Raw genomic sequence first — 23,197 nt, forward strand, 5'->3', positions numbered from 1 at the left:
CTTCAAACTTTGAGGGATACTCAGTTGGATGCCAAGTTTCGAAGTGTGAGTTTTGGTTGAGTTCGGTTGCATTTTTGGGTCATGTTGTATCCGCAGAGGGTATTCAGGTTGATCCGAAGAAGATTGAGGTAGTCAAGAACTGGCCTAGACCAATATCAGCTACAGAGATTCGGAGTTTCTTGGGATTGGCAGACTATTATCGTCGTTTTGTGGAGGGGTTCTCGTCTATTGTAGCCCCGATGACCAGGTTGACCCAGAAGGGTGCCCAGATTAGATGGTCTGACGAGTGTGAGGCGAGCTTTCAGAAGTTCAAGACAACTTTGACTACGACACCGGTGTTGGTTTTGCCCATAGGTTCAGGGCCTTATACAGTTTATTGTGATGCATCTCGTATTGGACTTGGTGCGGTGTTGATGCAGGATGGCAAGGTCATTGCCTATGCTTCACGGTAGTTGAAGATTCATGAGAAGAACTATCCAGTTCATGATTTGGAGTTGGCAGCCATTGTTCACGCGTTTAAGATTTGGAGGCATTATCTATATGGCGTGGCATGTGAGGTGTTCACGGATCACAAGAGTCTGTAGTATTTGTTCAAGCAGAAGGAGCTAAATATGAGGCATAGAAGGTGGTTGGAGCTATTAAAGGACTATAATATCACCATCTTATATCATCCGGGAAAGGCCAATATGGTGGCCGATGCTTTGAGTAGGAAGTTAGCCAGTATATGCTTATATTCCGGTCGATGAGAGACCGCTTGCTTTGGATGTTCAAGCTTTGGCCAATTAGTTCGTGAGGTTGGATGTTTCTTAGCCCAGCCGTGTGTTAGCTTGCACAGTTGCTCGTTCTTCTTTATTGGAGCGTATCTGTGATCAGCAGTATGATGATCCCCACTTATGTATCCTTAGAGACACAGTGCAGCACGGAGGTGCCAAGCAGGTTACCTTATGTGATGATGGAGTTTTGAGATTGCAGGGTCGAGTTTGTATGCCTAATGTGGATAGACTCCGAGAGTTGAGTTTAGAGGAGGCCCATAGTTCCCGGTACTCTATTCATCCGGGCGTCGCTAATATGTATCAGGATTTGCGGCAGCATTATTGGTGGAGGAGAATGAAGAAGGATATCGTCGCGTATGTGGCTCGGTGTTTGAATTGTCAGCAAGTTAAGTACGAGCATCAGAGACCTGGTGGTTTGTTTCAGAGGATTGAGCTTCCCGAGTGGAAATGGAAGCGGATCACTATGGATTTCATTGTTAGACTCCCACAGACTGGGATGAAGTACGACGCAGTGGGACAATATCTACCTCTCATCTCAACCTTTCAATCACCAAAGTTCAAGAACATTGAAATGGCCTCAAAGAAAATCAGCTCCGGTTCAACTTCCACCAAGGCTGCTAACTCCAGGTTCTATGCTGATGTGGAAAGCATCCTCGATGTTACCTTTGGAAGCTTTGGACCAGTTACGAAGAGCAAAGTAAGCTCTTTAGGATGACAAGCACCCCAAGAGCCATCCGCATCAACCCTTGTTTTTAGATCTTCATCCTCAAAAGGAGCAAGATCTTCCACAAACGCATCTGAAGGAGGAAGCGATGTTGCTGAAAAGGTCAAGAAAACTCTTGCTCTGCTTGACCTCTCCGGATCCAAGCACTTTGCTATGATGGAAGATGATGATGCTTCAAGTGATGGATCCTCCCCACTTACACCGCATAACGTGAGCCAATCAAGGATAAAACTGTGTGAAAATCCATGCTACTCTCTGTCGTCCACGACAATCATGCAAGCCATGGTGACAAACACTTCATCTATGGAGGATCAATTGGCAAACTTGACAGAAGCAATCGTTGGCTTGAACAAATGCATGCAAAATCAAGAGGCTAGAATTGATAAACTAACAAACAAGGTGGGAATCTTGATGGAAGAAGAATTCACCCATGCACCCGACAAGCTCCCAAAGGTTCTAGAGAGTGACTCTCCCTCGAGACAAGCAACATCCACTAAGGCTATCCTTGTCTCATCTGAAGGGATGATTCCAATCGATCAATTGAAGGAGTTCATTGAAGGAACCATTAAGAACAAATATGAAGTTGCTGCCAAATCCTCCCTTACATATGCAAAACCGTACACTGTAAGGGTCGATATGTTGAAGATGCATGCTGGTTATCAACCTCCGAAGTTTCAACAGTTTGATGGTAAAGGCAACTTAAAGCAATATATTGCGCACTTCGTAGAGACGTGCAACAATGCTGGGACTTATGGAGATTACCTCATCAAACAGTTTGTCTGCTCGCTAAAAGGAAATGCTTTTGACTAGTACACGGACCTCGAGGTTGGATCTATCGACAGATGGGATCAACTAGAGCAAGAGTTCCTCAATCGCTTTTATAGTACGAGACGTACTGTGAGTATGATAGAACTTACAAATACTCGTCAACGAAAGGGGAAACCAGTTATCGACTTTATCAATCGATGGAGGAGTTCAAGCCTCAACTGCAAAGACAGGCTTAGTGAAGCTTCGGGCATAGAGATGTGCATCTAAGGCATGCATTGGGGATTGCACTACATCTTGCAAGGTATCAAGCCTGGCACATTCGAAGAACTTGCAACTCGTGCCCATGACATGGAATTGAGCATGGCCTCCGCTGGAAATGAAAGGCTGCCCATCTATGAACCTCGCAAAGGGAATGACAAGCAAGAAGTCAGGAAGTGAGGCAAGTTCGTACCCAAGTCTGAAAGCAAAGAATCTATGAATGTCAACACGTCACCTATGAAGTTCACGACGAAGGTGAGCAAGAAGCAGAGTATGAAATCCACTTCTTTTCACGATAAGCCAAGTGGAAAGTTAACTCTAAAAGAAATGCAAGAAAAAGAATACTTATTTCTAGATTCCGATGTGCCAGCTATCTTTGAAGAACTCCTTGAGTTAAATCTCATTGAGCTTCCAGAGATGAAGCGACCAAATGAAGCTGGGAAAACAAATAACCCAAACTACTGCAAATATCACCGACTTGTAAGCCACCCTTTGGAGAAGTGCTTTGTCTTCAAGGATAAAGTCATGGATTTGGCTCGCAAAAAGAAGATCGTGCTTAAAGATGAGAAAACGAGCGCGAACCAAGTCTCTATCACCTTTGGCTCATTCAATCTAGAGGAGTTATGCAGTTTAAAAGGAATCAAAAATGAAGAATTACTGGAGAACATCAAAGTTGAAAACGACCAACCTGATGATAATGAAGGTTGGACGTTGGTGACTCGTCGTAGACGCCACAAAAGGAGCCCATGAAAAGAATCAGTAGAACAACCAACAAGGAAGATAATGGTAAAAAGACTAATGAAAAGAATCCAGTTAGGCATTTGAAGAAAGCAAAAGTGGAGATGCACCACCCTCAAAAGCCACGACATCCAGTGACCTTGGAGGAGTTCTTACCAAGTTGGTTCCACACGAAGATTTCTCATGAGGGCATTGATACCTCTTGTTGCCATGCTGACAAATGGGAAGAAAAGAGTGATGACTTACCGTTGGCGCCATCTTTGGAAAAACCCATCGAGTCCACTCCTCAAGAAGTTAATGCTTGTGAGGAAAAGGTCACATTCACAAATGACGATCTTTTGCTAGGTGACACTCCTCATAACCGCCCATTTTACCTAGTTGGCTATATGCGCGATGAAAGGGTAAATCGAATTTTGGTTGATGGAGGATCCTCAGTGAACATTTTGCCAATACATACTGTGAAAGAACTTGGTATTCCCATGAACGAACTCTCAGAAAGTTGTGTGATGATCCAAGGATTCAACCAAGGGGGTAAAGAACCATAGGTACGATCTGACTGGGAATCACTATTGAAGATATGCAATCAAGTGCACGGTTGCATGTGATCGACGCGAAGACTTCATACAATGTTTTGCTTGGGAGGCCTTGGATACATGAGAATAGAGTAGTTCCATCTACCTACCATCAATGTTTAAAATACTACGAGGGTGAAGTTGAGAAGACGGTAGTTGCTGATGATGTGCCATTCACCGAGGCTGAGTCACACTTCGCCAATGCAAAGTTCTACTTGAAGAACCGCATTATGAAGGAGCTGAAAGCTGATGATGGCATGAAAAGCAAAAATAAAGAGCCCTCAACTAAAAGAGAAGAGGTGAATACTGGTGAAGCCAAAGCTGTTAGTAAGGAGGTACAACCCAATGTGAGTAAATCTTATAGAGGGAATATTACGTCTTATGGCAAGAAAGTAAGTCCGGCGCTCCAATATGTCCCTAAAAGGAAGGAAGACGAAGGTGAACCATCTAATCGCCAAGCTAACATGCTAAAGGAGTTAACTCTTCCAGTTAAACGAATTGAGACAGTAAAGTTGTCCTCAATGTCACTTGTAGGGTTTGTAGCCCAAAATCGTTTGCAGAATGTGGCACTCCCTACAAAGAGAACAGATGAAGGTTTTTACCCTAACGCTTATAAGCTATTTGCAAAAGCTGGATACAATCCCAATGAGCCATCAAAGTTAGGGAATCTCCCATCAGAAGCTGCAACGAGGCAACCACGTGAAGGTTTGGGATACAAGCAACTATCACCAGTGCACATCTCAATAAGAAGGGCGAGCGATAATTATATCACTGTAGAAGATGAATCAGCCGCTTCTAATAAGCCTTCTGTCTTTGATTGACTTGGAAAATCACCTGTGAGGACCTCCGTGTTTGAAAGATTGGGTCCACTAAAGAAGGGGAACAAGTTCCGGAGAAATTCTCAAAGCATAAGGGCACTCGCTTCACCCAAAATCCATGAGATCTCTAAGGATTTCCAAAGTTTGGTTCCTTCTAGAATGAGGCGACAAACAAAACTTGTGGTTTCATGTAAAGAAGTACTGAAGGTAAATCCATATACTGTGGTCTATACTAAGGAATGTGATGAAGATAAAGAAAGTGTGGGTTCTTCGTATCATGTTACTGTACAAGTCGAGAATGGCATTCCATCTTCAATGGAAGATAATGCGAAATTGGAGGATATTTCGCCGTGTTATCACATATCCTTCAATGATGGGGACCCTCAAGAAGATGAAGATGTGAAAGTTGCTTCACCTGAACTTGAAGAAGGAGTGAAGACGACAGTTGATGCCTTAAAAGAAGTTACCTTGGCACCGATGAAGAACCAAGACCCACCTACCTAAGTGCTTTACTAAAAACTGATGAAGAGAGCACTTATATTGAGTTACTTAAAGAGTTCAGGAATGTCTTTGCTTGGAGTTACAAAGAGATTCCCGGCTTGGACCCGAAAGTAGCAGTCCATCACCTTGTAGTCAAAAATGGTGCTCGTCCTGTTAAACAAGCTCAAAGGCGTTTTAGGCCAGACTTGGTTCCCTTGATTGAAACCGAAGTTAACAAACTCATCGAAGCTGGATTTATTCGCGAAGTTAAATACCCAACATGGGTTTCAAGTATAGTCCTTGTAAGGAAGAAGAATGGCCAGATTCGAGTGTGCGTTGACTTTAGAGATCTCAACAATGCATGTCCGAAAGATGAATTTCTGCTTCTTATTCCAAAGCTGATGATCAATGCTACTACTGGTTACGAGGCAATGTCTTTCATAGACGGTTCATCGGACTATAACCAAATACGCATGACACCAAAAGATGAAGAGCTTACTGCATTCTGTACGCCAAAGGGTATTTATTGCTACAAAGTAATGCCTTTTGGCTTGAAGACCACTGGAGCTACTTACCAAAGGGCTATGCAGAATATTTTCGACGATCTTCTCCACAAGAATGTTGAATGCTATGTTGACGACTTGGTGGTGAAATCAAGAGAGAAGGGCGACCACATGAAAGACTTGAGGATGGTATTTGAATTGCTTCGGAGATACCAACTTAGGATGAACCCATTGAAATGTGCCTTTGGAGTTACTTCTGGAAAGTTCCTTGGTTTCATTGTCCGACATCGAGGGATCGAAATTGATCAAGCCAAAGTGGATGCCATTTTGAAAATGCATGATCCTCGAGATATCCATGAATTGAAAAGTCTGCAAGGAAAGCTAGCATACCTTAGAAGATTCATATCAAACCTGGCTGGGAGGTGCCAACCATTTAGTCGCCTCATAAAGAAAGGCGTTCCTTTCAAGTGGGACCAGGCTTGTAGCAATGCCTTCGAAAGTATCAAAGCCTACTTGATGAAGCCTCCAGTTTTAGCAGCTCCTATACCTGGAAAGCCATTGATACTATACATTACGGCGCATGAAAGGTCTGTTGGAGCACTGTTAGCCCAAGAAAATAGTAAGGGGAAAGAAAACTCTCTTTACTACTTGAGCAGGATGATGACACCTAACGAGTTGAATTATTCGCCAATTGAAAAGTTGTGTTTGGCACCAGTCTTCTCAATTCAAAAGTTGAAGCACTACTTTCAAGCTCGTGTTGTCCGCCTTGTTTCTAAAGCAAATCCCATCAAGTTTGTGATGTCAAAACCTGTTCTTAGTGATCGACTAGCGAGATGGTACCTCCAATTTCAACAATTCGAGATTTTGTAAATCCCTCAAAAGGTTGTAAAAGGACAAGCATTGGTAGACTTCTTGGTAGATCATCCGATACCTAATGACTGAGAGCTAACTGATGAGTTACCTAATGAGGACACAATGGTCGTTGAAGTTCAACCTCCATGGAAGATGTACTTTGATGGTGCTGCACATCGTGGAAGAGCCGGGGCTGGCGTAGTATTTGTCACTCCCCAAGGTGAAGTCTTACCCTACTTCTTCACCTTGACACAACTCTGTTCCAACAATGTTGCTGAGTATCAAGCATTAATAATTGGGCTTGAAATGGCCATTGATATGAAGCAATTGCAATTGCAAGTCTTTGGTGACTCCCAGTTAGTGGTCAATCAGCTTTTGGTAGTTATGAGGTCAAAAAACCTGAACTACGCTCATATCATGATTATGCTAAAAAGTTGATGGGGTGGCTCGGGGATGTGACTATTCAGCATGTGCCGAGGAAAGAAAATAAGAAGGCTGATGCTTTAACTACTCTAGCTTTATCATTAGCCCTGCCTGACCAAGCGCATGTTACCATCTACCAAAAATGGTTAGTACCGCCGCTAAATGAGGCTGAAGGTGAAGAAAACAAACTCAAGCATCTTGTCGCTGTTTCTGAAGTTGAGAAAGAAGAATGGCGACAACCCATTATCGACTACTTATGCTATGGGATACTTCTAGAAAATACGAGGAGAAGGACTGAAATCCGTCGTCGCGCACCTCGCTTCCTTTACTACAAGGATACTCTATACAGAAGGTCGTTCGAGGGAGTACTCTTGCGATGCCTATGAGAAGAAGAAGCGCTCCAAGCTTTGCAAGAGGCACATTCTGGAGTATGTGGGTCACACCAGTCTGGACCAAAGCTCCACTTCCATATAAAAAGGATGGGATATTATTGGCCAACGATGGTAAAAGATTGCTTGGACTACGCCCGAAGATGCAAGGCTTGTCAATTCCATGCGAATTTTATTCATTAACCTCCTGAAGTGTTATACCCGACTGTTGCATCCTGGCCATTTGACGCTTGGGGATTGGATGTTGTTGGACCACTGCCAAAGTCCTCTGGTGGCCACCTATACATCTTGGCTGCAACTGACTACTTCTCAAAATAGGCTAAAGTTGTTGCTCTTAAGGAGGTAAAGAAGGAAAATGTTGCAAGTTTCATCTAAGTAAACATCATCTATCGCTTTGGCATTCCCCGTTACATAATAACGGATAATGGCAAGTTGTTCGACAATAGGTTGATGAATAAGATTTGTGAGCTCTTTGGCTTCAAGCAACGTAACTCTTCGATGTACAATGTTGCCACCAATGGTCTAGTCGAGGCATTCAACAAGACTCTATGCAACTTGTTAAAGAAAGTCGTCTCCAAATCCAAAAAAGATTGGAATGATCGTATGGAAGAAGCTCTATGGGCATATAGGACGACTCACCGCACGCCAACATAGGCGACTCCTTATTCATTTGTTTATGGAGTCGAAGTTGTCTTGCCACTTGAGCGTCAAATACCTTCGTTACGACTGGCTATTCAAGAAGGGATCACTGATGAAGAAAATGCTCGACTTCGGTTAACAGAGTTGGAAGCTCTTGATGAAAAGAGATTGGAAGCTCAACAAAGTCTTGAATGTTATCAAGCTCGATTATCTCGTGCCTTCAATAAGAGAGTTCGCCCGAGATCCTTTCAAGTAGGAGATCAAGTCCTTGCCGTACGAATACCCATAATTACTTCTCATAAACCTGTAAGGAAGTTCACTTCAAATGGGATGGGCCATATGTCGTACAAGAAGCTTACTCAAGTGGGGCTTACAAGCTGGTTGATGTAGATGGTATGAGGATCGGCCCTATCAATGGCAAGTTTTTGAAGAAGTATTATCCTTGAAGTTGCAACGCTCCTCGACGTACGAGCCTAAACTGCAAGTCATGACGCTCCATGACGTATGAGCCTAAACTGCATGTTGCTACACTCCTGGCCCACAAGAGTATAAACTGTGTACGGCCCAAAAAAAAGAGTCCGCTAGGTTGAAAATCTCGAAAGAGGCGGCCTAGGCAAAAGTTAGGACGTAAAAAAAATAAAAAATAAAAAGAGAAAAAAAATCTACCCATTCTGAACTACAGTATGACTTGATCCTCTTCACCGAGGTATGTAGGCAGATTAGAGTTTCATTCTAAGTTCAGTAGCATAAGTTCGAAAGATACATATTTCCCAAATTTTTATCCGAGTGAAGTATGGAGTAAAATCAAGCCTGAAATGCCATCCTCCTGTTGAACTTTGATCTCATTTGATTTAAAGGGGGCAACCCTCCAGGGTAAATTGATATCTTCAATGGGCCGATTTTAGGATGATGTCAAGTATTTGCATTGAAGTCCAGGGATTCTCTATGTCTTCAGGTTCGCCAAACCTTCAAGTTTGTTGGTCTCCAAGTCCGCCCTCTGCCTTAAAAAAAGGGGAATAGAAGAGAGACATCAAAAGGAAACACAAGTATAAGGAAAAGATTGCTTGGCACAACGTTTCAAATTCAGTGAGACTTGAACTCAAGATATTTGTGAGAATATGGCTCTTAAATTTTGATTGATGGCAAGTAAGACATCTTCCGATCCTGAGGCTTCCATACCAAGATATGAATTTTTGTGAGACTGCGCAAATCTGGAATTGATGGTGTGGTACAATGTAAAGTTGATTTCAAAATATTATCTGGGACGATTCCGAAGTTGTTTAATTGAGAATTTTGGATATATTGTAGATCTTAAAGTCTAGTTTTCAATAAATCAAACGGTTCCTAATTTTGACGTTCCTACACGAAGATATGAATTTTTTTGGTGAGACTGCACAAATCTGGAATTGATAGCATGATGCAATATAAAGTTGATTTCAAAATATTATCTGGGACGATTCTGAAGTTGTTTGATTGAGAATTTTGGATATGTTCTAGATCTTGAAGTCTAGTTTTCTTGAAATCAAACGGTTTGCAATTTCGATATTTTTACACCGAGATATGAATTTTTTGGTGAGACTGCGCAAATCTAAAATTTTCAACATGGTGAAATCTAAGTTGGTTTCAAAATATTATCTGGCGCGATTCTGAAGGTTTTTGATTCTGAGTATTGGATATATCTTAGATATTGAAGTCATGAAATGATTCATTATTTGGACTCTCCCACGACAAGACATGAATCATTTGTTACAAGCACGTAAAGCTGAAAATTATTCGACTAAGATAAAAGTCGAACGATGTAAAGCAAAAGAGAAGCTGAAATATTTAAGTCCTCGAAGTCTCCAAGTTGAAGTCTTCAAGTTTATTCAAGATGAAGTCCCCAAGTTGAAATCTTCAACCCCGTCGGTCTTCAAGTTGAAGTCTTCAAATCCGCTGATCTTCAAGTTGAAATATTTAGGCCCTCCAAGTCTTAAAGTTGAAGTCTTCAAGTCCGTTGGTCTTCAATTGAAGTTTTCAATTTCGCTGATCTTCAAGTTGAAATATTTAGGCCCTCCAAGTCTCAAAGTTGAAGTCTTCAAGTCCGTAAGTCTTCAAATTCGCCGATCTTCAAGTTGAAATATTTAGGCCCTCCAAGTCTCAAAGTTGAAGTCTTCAAGTTCGTCGGTCTTCAAGTTTCAGTCTTCAAATTCGTCGGTCTTAAAGTTGAATTGTTTAAGCCATTCAAATCTTCGAGTTGAAGTCTGCAAAGTCCGCCAAATCTTCAAAGTTTTCCAAGTGTTCAAGTCGATGTCGTCTTTGAGTTGAAGCTTTATAACTTTCCAATCTTAAGGTGGAATATGAGTCCCTTTGCACCTTAAGTCTTTAAAAGGAACTATAACTTCCCAATCTTAAGGTGGACATATGAGTCCCTTTGCACCTTAAGTTGGCCTATTCGCGGGTTTGTCCTTAAAAGGAACTATAACTTTTCAATCTTAAGGTGGACATATGAGCCCTTTTGTACCTTAAGTTGGTCTCGCCAATTGTTGGGCCACATTGAGAGTAATTTCTCCAGTAGTCGAGCCATTTTGAGAGTAATCTCTCCGGTAGTCGGGCCACATTGAGAGTAATCTCTCCGGTAGTCGGGCCATTTTGAGAGTAATCTCTCCGGTAGTCGGGCCATTTTGAGAGTAGTCTCTCCGGTAGTCGGGCCACATTGAGAGTAATCTCTCCGGTAGTCGGGCCATTTTGAGAGTAATCTCTCCGGTAGTCGGGCCACATTGAGAGTAATCTCTCCGGTAGTCGGGCCGTGAAAGTAATCCCTCCGATATTTGGGCAAGGATGAATACTCATCCCCTCACACCCCAAGATTGTCTCTTTCATGCGTGGATCATCTTGTTGAACAAGAACAAATCCTTCTCGTTTGACCTACAAAAAAAAAAGAAAAAAAAGGGCGACAAAACAAGAAAATCACAAAAAAAGAAGAAGAAATTACCTTCGCGTCAACGCTTTCGAGTCCACAAAATTAGACTCAATTAGCTTGCAAAAGCTGCGAATTGATGCTCAACAATTACGAGCATATGACTTTATATAGATCTTCATATATGGCTTGCTATAACATATTGCCGATGTGGGATCAGATTAAAGGCGGCAAATTAATTTCCAACATGAATTTGGTGGCCAGACTTCCGTATCCAAATAGACGTCAATTAAAGGGCTAAAGCTATTTGATTTCGAATTAATATTGGACAGTGGGTTTTCCAGCTATCAAAATCTACAAAAGCTATTCTAAATTGGACAGTGGTCACGTGTGGTTATTAGATTCAGTTAGCAAAAGGAATTATGACAATGAAATTACTTTGATTCAAAATTTAAGATGTTATTTCTTAAATAAGAGTTATGGTTCATTCATAAGTTCTTTACCTAATTGGACAAAATGACTTACCTCAAGTTACGTTTGAAGGAGGCATGAATAAGTAAATCCATGAAATCATTTACAAGGAAAAAAGGCGCTAATGGCCTTTGTTAATACTTCAAGCCTAGTCATAATATTGACACTCTCACAAGTCTTGAAATAGGGGGCATTTGTAGATATTTAAATTTTATTGGATTTAAATCCATAAAATAATTTGAATTATATTTAAATTGAAGATATATTGGTCCAAATAAATATTATAGGCTAATATAATTGAATTAATTATATAAGTCCAATATATATATGAATTAAATAAATAAGTCTTAATCCATTGGGCTAGCCCATTTAATTGGGCTAAAGTGATGGACCCACTTCATAAAGCCCAAGATGACATCTTCCTGGAGGCCCAGTTTGGTGCCACGCGTGAAATGATGTGGCACGCCAAGTCAAACAAAAGAGCCAATAGGATCGTGCCACGTGTCAAAATGACAAGGCATGCCAAGTCGCACTAAAAGGCCAATGAAATCGCGCCACGTGTGCAAGTGACATGTTCTAGCCAATCAAATGCGGCCATGTCACACTTCAATATGATTGGTCGGAAAGAGTTTGTTCTTATCATAACTCTTCCTTTCCACAACTATAAATAGGGGTCTTCATAACTCAGAAAAGACACCAGAAGTTATAACAAGAAGCAAGAAAGAGCTCGTGGATCAAACGCTGCAAATTCCTCCACAAGTTTCAAGCTTCAAGTTCAAGTTCAAGAAATCAAGTGCAAGTTCAAGAACGAAGAACAAATCAAGGTCAAGTTCAAGCAATGAAGCTCAAGCTCAAGAACAAGATCATCGTTCGAGGTAACAAATACATATTCAAGATCAAGCTCAAAGGCTCTTGAATTTATTTACTATTGGAAGGAAGAATCAGAGGATTCATAGAGATTGTAACACTCAAATATTCGAAATAAAATACTACGATTGTTGCGATATTTTCGGTCTTGATTTTATTTTCTCGATGCCAAATTTATTGTCTACAACCACCACCGCCATCATCCTCAATCATAACCACCACCATATTATCAACTACCACCACCAACCATCACCACAACCATCATTCTCAACCACAACCAATATTCATCCACCTCAACTACTACAACTAACCACCCCATCACCATCAACAACTATAGCCGGCACTGCCTATCATTATAAACTACCACCATCACCACCACCTTCCTCAATCACAACTACCACCACCACCCGCCAATGTTAACTATCACCACCCATCACCACCACCCTCAATTATAATCACCACCATTACCAATAACCACTAGTTACTATCGCGAAACACCACCATAAACCAAAACTACCACCAACTACCGCCTCTAGTCGACATTCACAAGCACTACCGTTAGCCATCACCACCGGTAACTATCATATTTTTTAAAGCTATATATTTTATTGATAGAATATTCGATTAAAAAGTATTTCATTTGATTTTTTAAAATTAATTTTCAAATAAAGATAAATTTTATACATTCAGATGTTAAAAATCAAACAATATTAATTATTTAGTATTTAGATCTTAATACACATCTTAATATTCAGATGTGTATTCAGATTCATATGTCTTAATCTTAATACACATCTTGATATTCTGATTCAGATGTGTTAATCTTAAAAAAAACAAAATAAATGAGGCTTAAGCAAACGCTAATCCCAATCCTTTACCTACTCTACCCACATTAATGTAGAAATAGTCAAGTCACTTCCTCTTCCAATTATGTTAATTGGCTATTTTGCAATCGAACAAGCGCAAAACTAGACTATACAAGTTTGGCTTAATATTATTGACATATAATATTATATTCAGTTTTGGCCAAGCTTCTCCAAGCTGAAAAATACTTTTTTTTTCTCTCAAAGTAAGTATTTTTTTTTTCAAAGTTGAAGTGTTTGGCAAACTTTTTGAAGGAAAAAAAGTGTTTTTGAGTAGAGGCAGAGACAGTTTTGGAGAAGCAGAAAAAAGTAATTTCTTCCAAGAAGCACTTTTGAGAAAAATACACTAATTGCTACTTAAAAATACTTTTCAAATTAATTAGCGAAACACAAACTTCTTTTCTAAGTAGTTTTAAAAAAAACACTTCTCAAACCAAGCTGATTTTTTCAGCTTGACCAAATATGCTAATTAGTTTGACCATGAGTTTTTGTAAATGCCAAATTTCATTAGTTGAATTTCCAGTAAAAATACCAAAAAAGTGGGTTAAAAATGAATTTCAAATAAAAAATTCCTAATCCTTATCAAATTATATTTTAAAGCAACTTTCTGTCCAAACACAACTCGGCTTTCCACCAAAAAATTTCCCTTTCAACCTCAAAATACAATTTTCCTTCTCAAACTCAAATAATGTTAAATACGGAACAACAACAACGACCCAGTATAATCCTACAAGTGGGGTCTGGGGAGGGTAATATGTACGCATTCCTTACCCCTACCCCGAAGGGTAGAGAAGCTGTTTCCAGGAGACCCTCGGCTCAAAAAAAGCAACAGGAGGCGATATATTAGTACCATAAAAATGCATAATAAAATAACAGCAATATAAGAGATATGAAATACAGAATACGAAATACGAAATAGATGGCTGGAATAGTAAAAACTAGCAGGTAAAACCCTGCATCAATAGACGACCAATGACATTCTTAGTCTAACTCCTAACTAGCTAGTCTTACTTTATTATGCTGTAGAAATATTCACAACTTTACTCTAACCTACAACCTTAATGCTCGACCCAAAACCTTAATGTTAAATACGGAAATACCTACTAAATTCAGAGGAACCGTCCAAAAGCAGGAAATACAGATAGGAAACCAGTAGCCAGTCCGTATTTATGTATTTCCTTTATTAATATTATTACTCGTTTTTCTTTTCCATTTCTAATTTCTAATTAGGAGTAATTTTTTTATAAAATCACTTCCTCCATAAATCCTTTCTTGGCACTCATTGTTCTCTTCTCCAGCAAAAGTCTCTCTCTCTCATCGCAGTTGTTCTCGATTTATCGGCTGCGCCCTAATTTAGATCTCGAAAACGCTTCGAAGATGAGTCACCAGGCCGAGTCATCTGACTCGTGAGTACTCTCTCCTTCGTTTTCACATATTCTCGATCGGTTAATCCGACTGAATTGTTTTTAACATTGAAATCGTTTCTAGAAAGTTCTGAGATCTGTATTTTTTTTTTACTTTTCAGAAAAGGTGCGAAGAAGGATTTCTCTACGGCGATTTTGGAGCGGAAGAAGTCTCCGAATCGGCTCGTTGTTGACGAGGCGGTCAACGATGATAACTCCGTCGTTGCCCTAAATCCTGCCACCATGGAGAAGCTCCAGCTCTTCCGTGGAGATACAATTCTCATCAAGGTTTTTAATTATCCTACCTTTTTAGGCCCCCCCCCCCCCCCCTAAGTCTCGAGTTTTTAGGGTTTTGATGTGGATAATCTGATTGTTTACATTGAGGGTAATTTTTCTAGTAATTGATTATTTGGTTGCTTAGCTCAACTTCTAAATTGCTTTGTTATTTGTTGGTGAATCTGGTGGATTAGAGACTTATATGTCAGTGTAAGGATAAGTGTGAGATTAGAAGATTTCTAGTTGTAGAGAATCCTTCATTTTATCTTAAAAAGGCAAATTATTTGGCTTTGGCATGAAATGGACTAGAATATAGCAAAACATATACAGAGAATTATAGCTGACTCTAATTAATTTCAGATTGAGGTATAGCTGACTGATTGCTGATTTATACACTGCTTCCCGCTGCGTATGCTAGTGAATTTTGTGATGTGTGGTTCTAACTCTCTTCCTATATGTTTTAGAGCCTCAATTACCTCTAGATCTGTGTAGAACATTGGTACATTTAGAATTTTGTATTAATTTAGAGTGTCAGATTGTTTTCATAGTGGATTTCGATTTTGTTTTCATATTTCGCGTTGCTACTTGGATTTGTAGCTCTAGTCAAGTGTGACAAGCTAGCTTGTCCTTGTCAGTACGGGGGATAATCAGGGTTTCTAGCTTACGATGTGTCATTGAGTCTGTGCTCTGTCCTTGATGACCAGATGTCTGTGGGTTCTATAAGTGGCTTGGTATTCGGCTATATTACATCATTAGGGAATAAGACTTTCTGAATCTTAGTAGACATGTACCATTTTGAGAATACTGTCACTTTCGAAGCAAATGAAACCAAGTTTGACATGATGAATTATGCGTAGTTGTTATATTCTTGCTTTATATAAGTGTGCGCTCAAACAATGATGCGCAAAGTGTTTATGAGAAACCATCGATTCTTTTAATTTCAACCTTGAGGAGTATAATTACTGTACTACATTCATATATGTATATATGTGGGGTACTTTAGTTTCTCGTAAAATAGTTCGCTTCACTTTAAAGAAGCATGTGCTTTAATTCTCGCTTTTCGCTTCAAGCCCCACTGATCTTGGCGCTTTTCTTTTTGTGCTTTTTTTTGCCTCTATTAAAAACCAATGGTTGTAATTTTCTCATGATGCTTGTGGTTAATTTTAACTAGTTAAAAATGAGGTTACCTCTCTGATTCTGTTTGCATATTTGCTGCCCGTCTATCCAATTGACTCTTTAGTTTTCTGCTGCATTTTATCCAGGGGAAGAAAAGGAAGGATACAGTTGTCATTGCCCTTGCTGACGAAACGTGCGATGAGCCAAAGATTAGGATGAACAAGGTTGTCCGTTCAAATTTGAGGGTTCGGCTTGGAGATGTTGTGTCTGTGCACCAATGTCCAGATGTTAAGTATGGAAAACGTGTGCACATACTTCCCATAGATGATACAATAGAAGGTCTCACCGGGGATTTGTTTGATGCATTCTTGAAACGTAAGTGTGTTACTTTCCAATTGCAAGTGCAGTTTGACACTCTTTAAGGTTTTATTCTTGGTAGCATAGTGGTGTAGTATCACGATGCATTTTCATGCAATTATCATGATATTATTTACAATGTACTCAGTCTCCTTCGAGTCTCATCCAGGCTACACTTAGAATCAGGATTAATACTATAAATCACTTCTCTGCTTAGAATCGAGATTAATAATATAAATCACTTTTGAGATGGTAGTACAGGAGAATTCTAGTTTTTTGGCTGAATGTGGAGTTGCCTGCCCTCCTCTATTGTGCATCTCTTTTGGAATTCTCCATTATTTTTAAATTATCTTCAATTCATGGTCTTTCCTAGATTTTGTACATTCTACTCTTTGATTTTGTCGATTGGCAGTGAAAAATAGAGGGTTGTCTTCTTTGTTAGCAAATTTGTGAAAAATAGAGGTTGAAGGAAATTTGTGAGCTCTGTTTGTGTTGACCTCAATTTTAAACATCTTTCTTTTTTGCAGCTTACTTTTTGGAAGCATATCGTCCTTTGAGGAAAGGGGACAATTTCCTTGTTAGAGGAGGGATGAGAAGTGTGGAATTTAAAGTCATCGAGACTGACCCTGGGGAGTATTGTGTTGTTGCTCCAGACACAGAAATCTTTTGCGAGGGGGAGCCTGTTAAAAGGGAGGATGAAGAGAGACTGGACGAAGTTGGCTATGATGATGTTGGTGGTGTGAGAAAACAGATGGCTCAGATTCGTGAATTGGTGGAATTACCATTGAGGCATCCGCAGCTTTTTAAATCCATTGGTGTGAAACCACCAAAGGGGATTTTACTTTATGGACCCCCTGGATCTGGGAAGACCCTGATAGCCAGAGCTGTGGCTAATGAAACAGGTGCATTTTTCTTTTGCATTAATGGACCGGAAATCATGTCCAAATTGGCTGGAGAGAGTGAAAGCAATCTCAGGAAGGCATTTGAAGAGGCTGAGAAAAATGCTCCATCTATTATATTCATTGATGAAATTGATTCAATTGCTCCCAAGCGAGAGAAGACACATGGTGAAGTTGAGAGAAGGATTGTTTCACAGCTCCTGACACTGATGGATGGATTGAAATCTCGTGCTCATGTCATAGTTATGGGAGCTACCAATCGTCCTAACAGCATTGATCCTGCTCTCAGAAGGTTTGGTAGGTTTGATAGGGAAATTGACATTGGTGTTCCTGATGAAGTTGGACGCCTTGAAGTTCTTCGTATTCATACCAAGAATATGAAGCTTGCAGAAGAAGTGAGCCAACTTATTGAATATTTCTTTTTTTTGTTTTATTTTGTTTTGTGATCAACTTGTGACATAATGATGAATATTTGATTCTGCAGGTCGATTTGGAAAGAATATCAAAAGATACACATGGTTATGTCGGTGCAGATCTTGCTGCTCTTTGCACTGAAGCTGCACTTCAGTGTATTAGAGAGAAAATGGATGTCATTGATCTTGAAGATGATTCCATTGATGCTGAAATATTGAATTCAATGGCTGTCACGAATGAGCACTTCCAAACTGCTCTAGGAACAAGCAATCCATCCGCATTGCGTGAAACAGTAAGTAGCCTATTACGACCCATTTATGTAATTTGGCTTGGTACCTTATCATGTGCAATGCCCATTGTTGGTCATGATTCTTTTGTCATTCTGCTGTATGGGGTTTATGGATGGAATAAATGGATTTTGTTATTTTAGTTCACAAATTTATTCGGTTCTTTTGTGAAAACTATACGCAGGTTGTTGAAGTGCCTAATGTCTCATGGGAAGACATTGGAGGCCTTGAAAATGTCAAAAGAGAGCTTCAAGAGGTAATTGACTTCAATAAATTGGACTTGATGCATTCATATAAGTTCCGTGGTTTAGAGGGTTTCATCACTGCTCTTGTTTCATTTCATGTAGACTGTTCAATACCCTGTGGAGCATCCTGAGAAGTTCGAGAAGTTTGGTATGTCACCTTCAAAAGGTGTTCTTTTCTATGGTCCTCCAGGATGTGGGAAAACTCTTCTTGCCAAGGCAATTGCAAATGAATGTCAAGCCAATTTCATCAGTGTCAAAGGACCTGAGCTGCTCACCATGTGGTTTGGAGAGAGCGAGGCCAATGTCCGTGAAATTTTTGACAAGGCCAGACAATCTGCACCCTGTGTCCTCTTCTTTGATGAGCTCGATTCTATTGCTACTCAGGTAAAATAGTTTTTGAGTATACCAAAATGGTTGTAAGCAAACACAAGCAAATTTTGATGGATTTTCCTAGACTTTGTGGCAGCACAAATCCCAATCTGCCGATTAAGTAGATATAAGTAAATAAGTCTGTAAAAAAGGAGGGCAAAAAAGAAAAAAAGAAGTTATCCTTGTATCATTGCTTACTAAGAATGGTGCTTGATTTTATTGCAGAGGGGAAGCAGTGTTGGAGATGCTGGTGGAGCAGCTGATCGGGTTCTGAACCAACTTCTGACTGAAATGGACGGCATGAACGCAAAGAAGACCGTTTTTATAATTGGGGCCACGAACAGGCCTGATATAATTGACCCTGCACTTCTGCGACCTGGTCGACTTGACCAGTTAATTTATATCCCACTCCCAGATGAAGACTCGCGCCATCAGATTTTCAAGGCGTGTCTCAGAAAATCTCCCCTCTCAAAAGATGTCGATTTGAGAGCTCTTGCCAAATATACTCAGGGATTCAGTGGAGCTGATATCACTGAGATCTGTCAACGGGCCTGCAAATATGCCATAAGGGAGAACATTGAGAAAGTATGCTCTTCATCTGCTCTTTAATTTATTATATTTGGTTTTGTTCTTTTATTTCTGAGGTCACATCAACTGTGTTCTTGCAGTGTTTTATCTGTGTTTACTGCTGTACATCTACTGATATTGGGAGGCAAATCGAGGATTTTAAATTAGTGGGTGGAGAGTCACTTAGTGTAAAGATATATCCCTAAAAATATGTCAACCATGTGTGTGCGTGATTGTGTGTTTGTATGCGTGTATGTGCCAGCACATGCTGCTGCAAAGGTGGATCTGCCACTGCTGATACTTTACTAGGACAACATTTTAGTTTTTTTTTCCGTGTGTCATCCTGCTGAATATTGAAGCGAAGGTGCTCTGCTGTACTTAGCTAAAAAAAAAAAGGTGCTCTGCCCTACTTTATTAGGGGCTTTTGTCTTCTCTAGTTTCACTGGTTTGCCGAAATAAATATCTGAAGTCTAAGTGTTTATCCCCTCTCCATTCTTGAAAAACAACAATTTGCTGTGTCTCTTGCTTTAAACTCCATGTTAACGTGCTATCTGGTATCTTATATTGATGTTTGCAATCGGATAACCACTTTCTTCAAATTAAGTTAATGGGCATATTTGACGTTCTAATCCTTGTCAAATGGTGTTCTTATTACAGGATATAGAAAAGGAAAGGAAACGAAGCGAGAATCCTGATTCTATGGATGAGGATGCTGATGATGAGATAGCAGAGATTACGCCCTCGCATTTTGAGGAGTCTATGAAGTATGCACGACGAAGTGTGAGTGATGCAGATATACGTAAATACCAGGCATTTGCTCAGACCTTACAGCAATCTCGAGGTTTTGGAACTGAATTTCGGTTTGCTGAGGCAAGTGGTGGGGCTGATGCAACTGACCCCTTTGCAACTTCTAATGCTGGAGCTGATGATGATGACTTGTATAGCTAAAGTTATTGACTATCTTGTTATTCTGCTGCGACATATCTTTTTCCTTATTGCAATTGAGTTGCCTAAACAATTTACTTCTAGGACAATGTCTGGATTTAGTGCTTCTTTTCTGGAAGCTGTTGGGCTACTTGCTTAAGTTCTGGCTTATTTATGCCTACTCTTTAATGTTGTTATCTTGAGGTTCTCTGACATTTTTAAAGACCTCAATAGCTTTGCTAATATAGTGGGCACTTTGTTATTATCCTCTATTATTTCCCTGTTTGAGGAACAGCATGCCTTTGTGTATTAAAACTTGGTGTTACTCTGACTTTATTAATTGGAAGTCCAATCGCGGGCTTGGTTTTGTTGAAATTACTTGGTGTATGTATGAGAACAAATAGACACAGTATATAATAGCGTGAATTTTTGCGAATGTGGTCTATTTTTGGTTTAACCACCAACATATATACGTGATTTCATGTTTTAGGTTTAGCATGGAACAGGATATTCTAAAATCATATTGAGCTGCTTATGCCAGAAATTATGTCCCGGTAGAAGCTCAACCTTGTTTCTACCAAATTTTCTGCCAGCTCAAAACTAACATGATCCAATTTATTACTCTTATTATGTTTGAACTCCAGATGTAATCTTCATAAGAAATAATAATCCGTCTAAACGTGTTTCCAATTAGTGAATCTTTTATTTGCGGGGAAGTGTACAAAAAAATAACAACCTGAGAACTTGGAAAAGAAATTGAGTGGAGTGATAAGTTTTAAGGCTTGTCCATGTGCATGTTACTTGTGTTTAGTCCCTTTAAAAAGAAAGAAACTTATGCTTATTCCCTTCCAGAAGAATTTGAAGTTCCTTTCGACAGGTTGCTGTTCCTTTTTTAAAGGGGTCACTCGGTTTTGAAGTCCAAAAAAGTTTCATTTCTGTATAAAATTTGGTTTCGTGGTACAGAAGCTTACATATCTAATATGATCTTCGTATAGCTAATAGTACGTTGGTTGATTTCAGATATTTAACTCCACAAGTCCACTTATAAACTTAATTAGCATAGCTCGTGAAGTAAGTATTTCTCAAAACGAAAGCATATACACGGTAGTTATTCAAATCAAAATATATACTAAGTAACTGCATGATGCCCACCAGTCCTTCCTATGAAGTTTACGGGTTCTGAATTTGCCACAGAACCCATAACTCGTCTTAGTTACTGGTTCGTAAGTAAATATTTATATTTATTTAATGAATTTCCTAGTAGAATTACAATGTCTAAGTAAAAGTGACTGGGTTCGGCCGAACCCACACCTTATAGGCTAGCTCGGCCTCCTGTACAGAAAAGTGAAGTCAAGCCAGGAGAATAGGAACGGATTGAACAAAAAAAAAGCAGAAACAAAGTTGCATAATGAATTTTTCATTTTTCTTTTTTGACAAGTATCGTTATATCTAGTAAAGTATAATGAGCTTATATAGAGTATACTGTATACAAGAAACTCCAGTATAGTGAGAAAACCCACAAGCCAGATCAGAGACAAATTCTCATAACATTGGTGTGCGCCTAAGGTTGGTTGAAATTCTTGACATGAGAACATCCAAGTGAGCCAAATATATGATAGTTCACGTACCGGCTTGGACCAGACGCATGCCTGAACCCCTTAGGCAGGCAATTCTTGATTTCCTTCCCACGGAAAACAGGGCGTACTCTATTGTGACTGATCAGCTCGGGTTTCAGTATCATGTATTCTCCACCTATCTTTATTGAGCTCAATGCTAAATTACTTTCGGAACTAGTTGCATATAGTAGGCGGATTCCCACTGTTTCATTTAGAGAAGACAGCATAACAAGGCAAACATATATGAGTTTAAGGGAAAGTTGTGTATTGGAAGCAGCAGCAGTCATTTTTAAAAAAGTTTTCTTGTATGAAGTTTCTGTAGAAATGTGTGTGTGTGTGGAAATAGGCTCTATAAATGAGAGTTTGATAATGTGGGGCTTTATAAGAAGAGAAAGAAGAGGGGATTATAAATAGGCTCGTGAGTAGTAGAGGCGGCAGATTTGTACACAGCTCATTGCAAGCCGAGAAGAGACGTACAGTACAAGCATGCAACAAAAAGTTTAAGCTGTACACTGATATATAGTGCATGATGTGTTATTGTTATTTTTAAATTGACCTACAATAACAAATGTAACTTGTTCACTAATAAAGCGACTAATTAGACTCATGTTTCTATAATCAATTCGATTCCCCGATCGATTGAATCGGGGGCAACAACAATAAAAAAATTGATAAGTAGAGTACGTAATAACCTGTTATATATAATCAGTTAAATTCTTCTGATTATGCTGTAATTAGTTTAAATTAAATATTGCAAAAACAAAACTAATTTAACTTGTTATTGCTTTTTGCACATAATCTATCTTATTTTTAATATTACTAATTCTACTTTTTGTGAATAATTACATGTCATTATTTTGTCTCAAGTAAAATATAAGAGAAGCTAGGAAGAAGGAACTGGTGATGAGCTGGTGAAGTGTGTACTCATCTATCTTCGCCATACCAGAAGCAGAAGGGCGAGGAAATGAGATGAGAAAGCCCGTGCTCATCGCTTTTAATTAATCAACTTCTCTCTCTTCCATCCTCGCATTAATATTTCTTTTTTACTTTGTCTATCAACTTTTGGTTTCTTTACGTACTACCTCTGCGCTGTTGGTTCACTTGGTTTGTTCATCATATAATACTTTCCAACTCAAATTCTCCATATTCATTTATTAGGTTACAGTAGTTGCTTGAATTTAAGTTCGTCTCACCTTACTCATTTATTAAATAAATACTGGAGTAGTATTTAATGAAGTTTAAGGCAAAATCTTTTTTGTTTCTGGACTGGATCCAGAATGCTCCATTTGTTGTCAGCATACATAGCTCGGGACACAACTATTCGCCCTCTGTAAGATAACTTAACACCATTTTGAGGCTTCTCTCGCAACTCTATAAACAATTTTTGCGACATGAATAACTAATAACGTGCTTAGAATTTTGCGAGTTGCTAGTATAACGAGATTAATACTAAGCCACCCATTCTTGTCACAATGCGTTCAAATATCTCAGACATCTTTGAGAATCTTAGGTGACAAAAATCAATAACGAACATACTTTTGAACCATATATATCATTCAACACAGCTTTGCCACAAAATTTATACAATAGTCTGATACTGCTTGTCTGCTTGAGATATAACAAACATCAATTTAGAATAGAAGGTAAAACTTTAGGATCCACAGAATCCAAATGCGTGTACAAGGTGAAT

At 39.4% G+C, this 23,197-nt stretch overlaps 2 protein-coding genes across 2 annotated transcripts; both read left to right on the plus strand.

The window, feature by feature from the left end:
- Positions 1 to 5,532: 5,532 nt before the first annotated feature.
- On the plus strand, positions 5,533 to 8,327 carry LOC138871077 (uncharacterized). The gene is made up of 5 exons (XM_070148930.1): positions 5,533 to 5,905; positions 6,623 to 6,864; positions 6,921 to 7,261; positions 7,745 to 7,919; positions 8,004 to 8,327. The coding sequence occupies exons 1-5, from the start codon at positions 5,533 to 5,535 to the stop codon at positions 8,325 to 8,327; spliced, it is 1,455 nt and encodes a 484-aa protein (XP_070005031.1).
- A 5,979-nt stretch (positions 8,328 to 14,306) lies between these two features.
- Positions 14,307 to 20,156, plus strand: LOC104234846 (cell division cycle protein 48 homolog). Its single transcript, XM_009788483.2, has 9 exons — positions 14,307 to 14,440; positions 14,560 to 14,725; positions 15,976 to 16,204; positions 16,714 to 17,480; positions 17,570 to 17,791; positions 17,971 to 18,042; positions 18,134 to 18,415; positions 18,626 to 18,985; positions 19,625 to 20,156. Exons 1-9 carry the CDS (start codon positions 14,412 to 14,414, stop codon positions 19,913 to 19,915), a joined length of 2,418 nt encoding a protein of 805 aa, XP_009786785.1. The 5' UTR covers positions 14,307 to 14,411; the 3' UTR covers positions 19,916 to 20,156.
- Positions 20,157 to 23,197: the final 3,041 nt, after the last annotated feature.

This window comes from Nicotiana sylvestris, chromosome 6, assembly GCF_000393655.2.
Source record: "Nicotiana sylvestris chromosome 6, ASM39365v2, whole genome shotgun sequence".
In the NCBI taxonomy this organism is placed as follows: domain Eukaryota; kingdom Viridiplantae; phylum Streptophyta; class Magnoliopsida; order Solanales; family Solanaceae; genus Nicotiana; species Nicotiana sylvestris.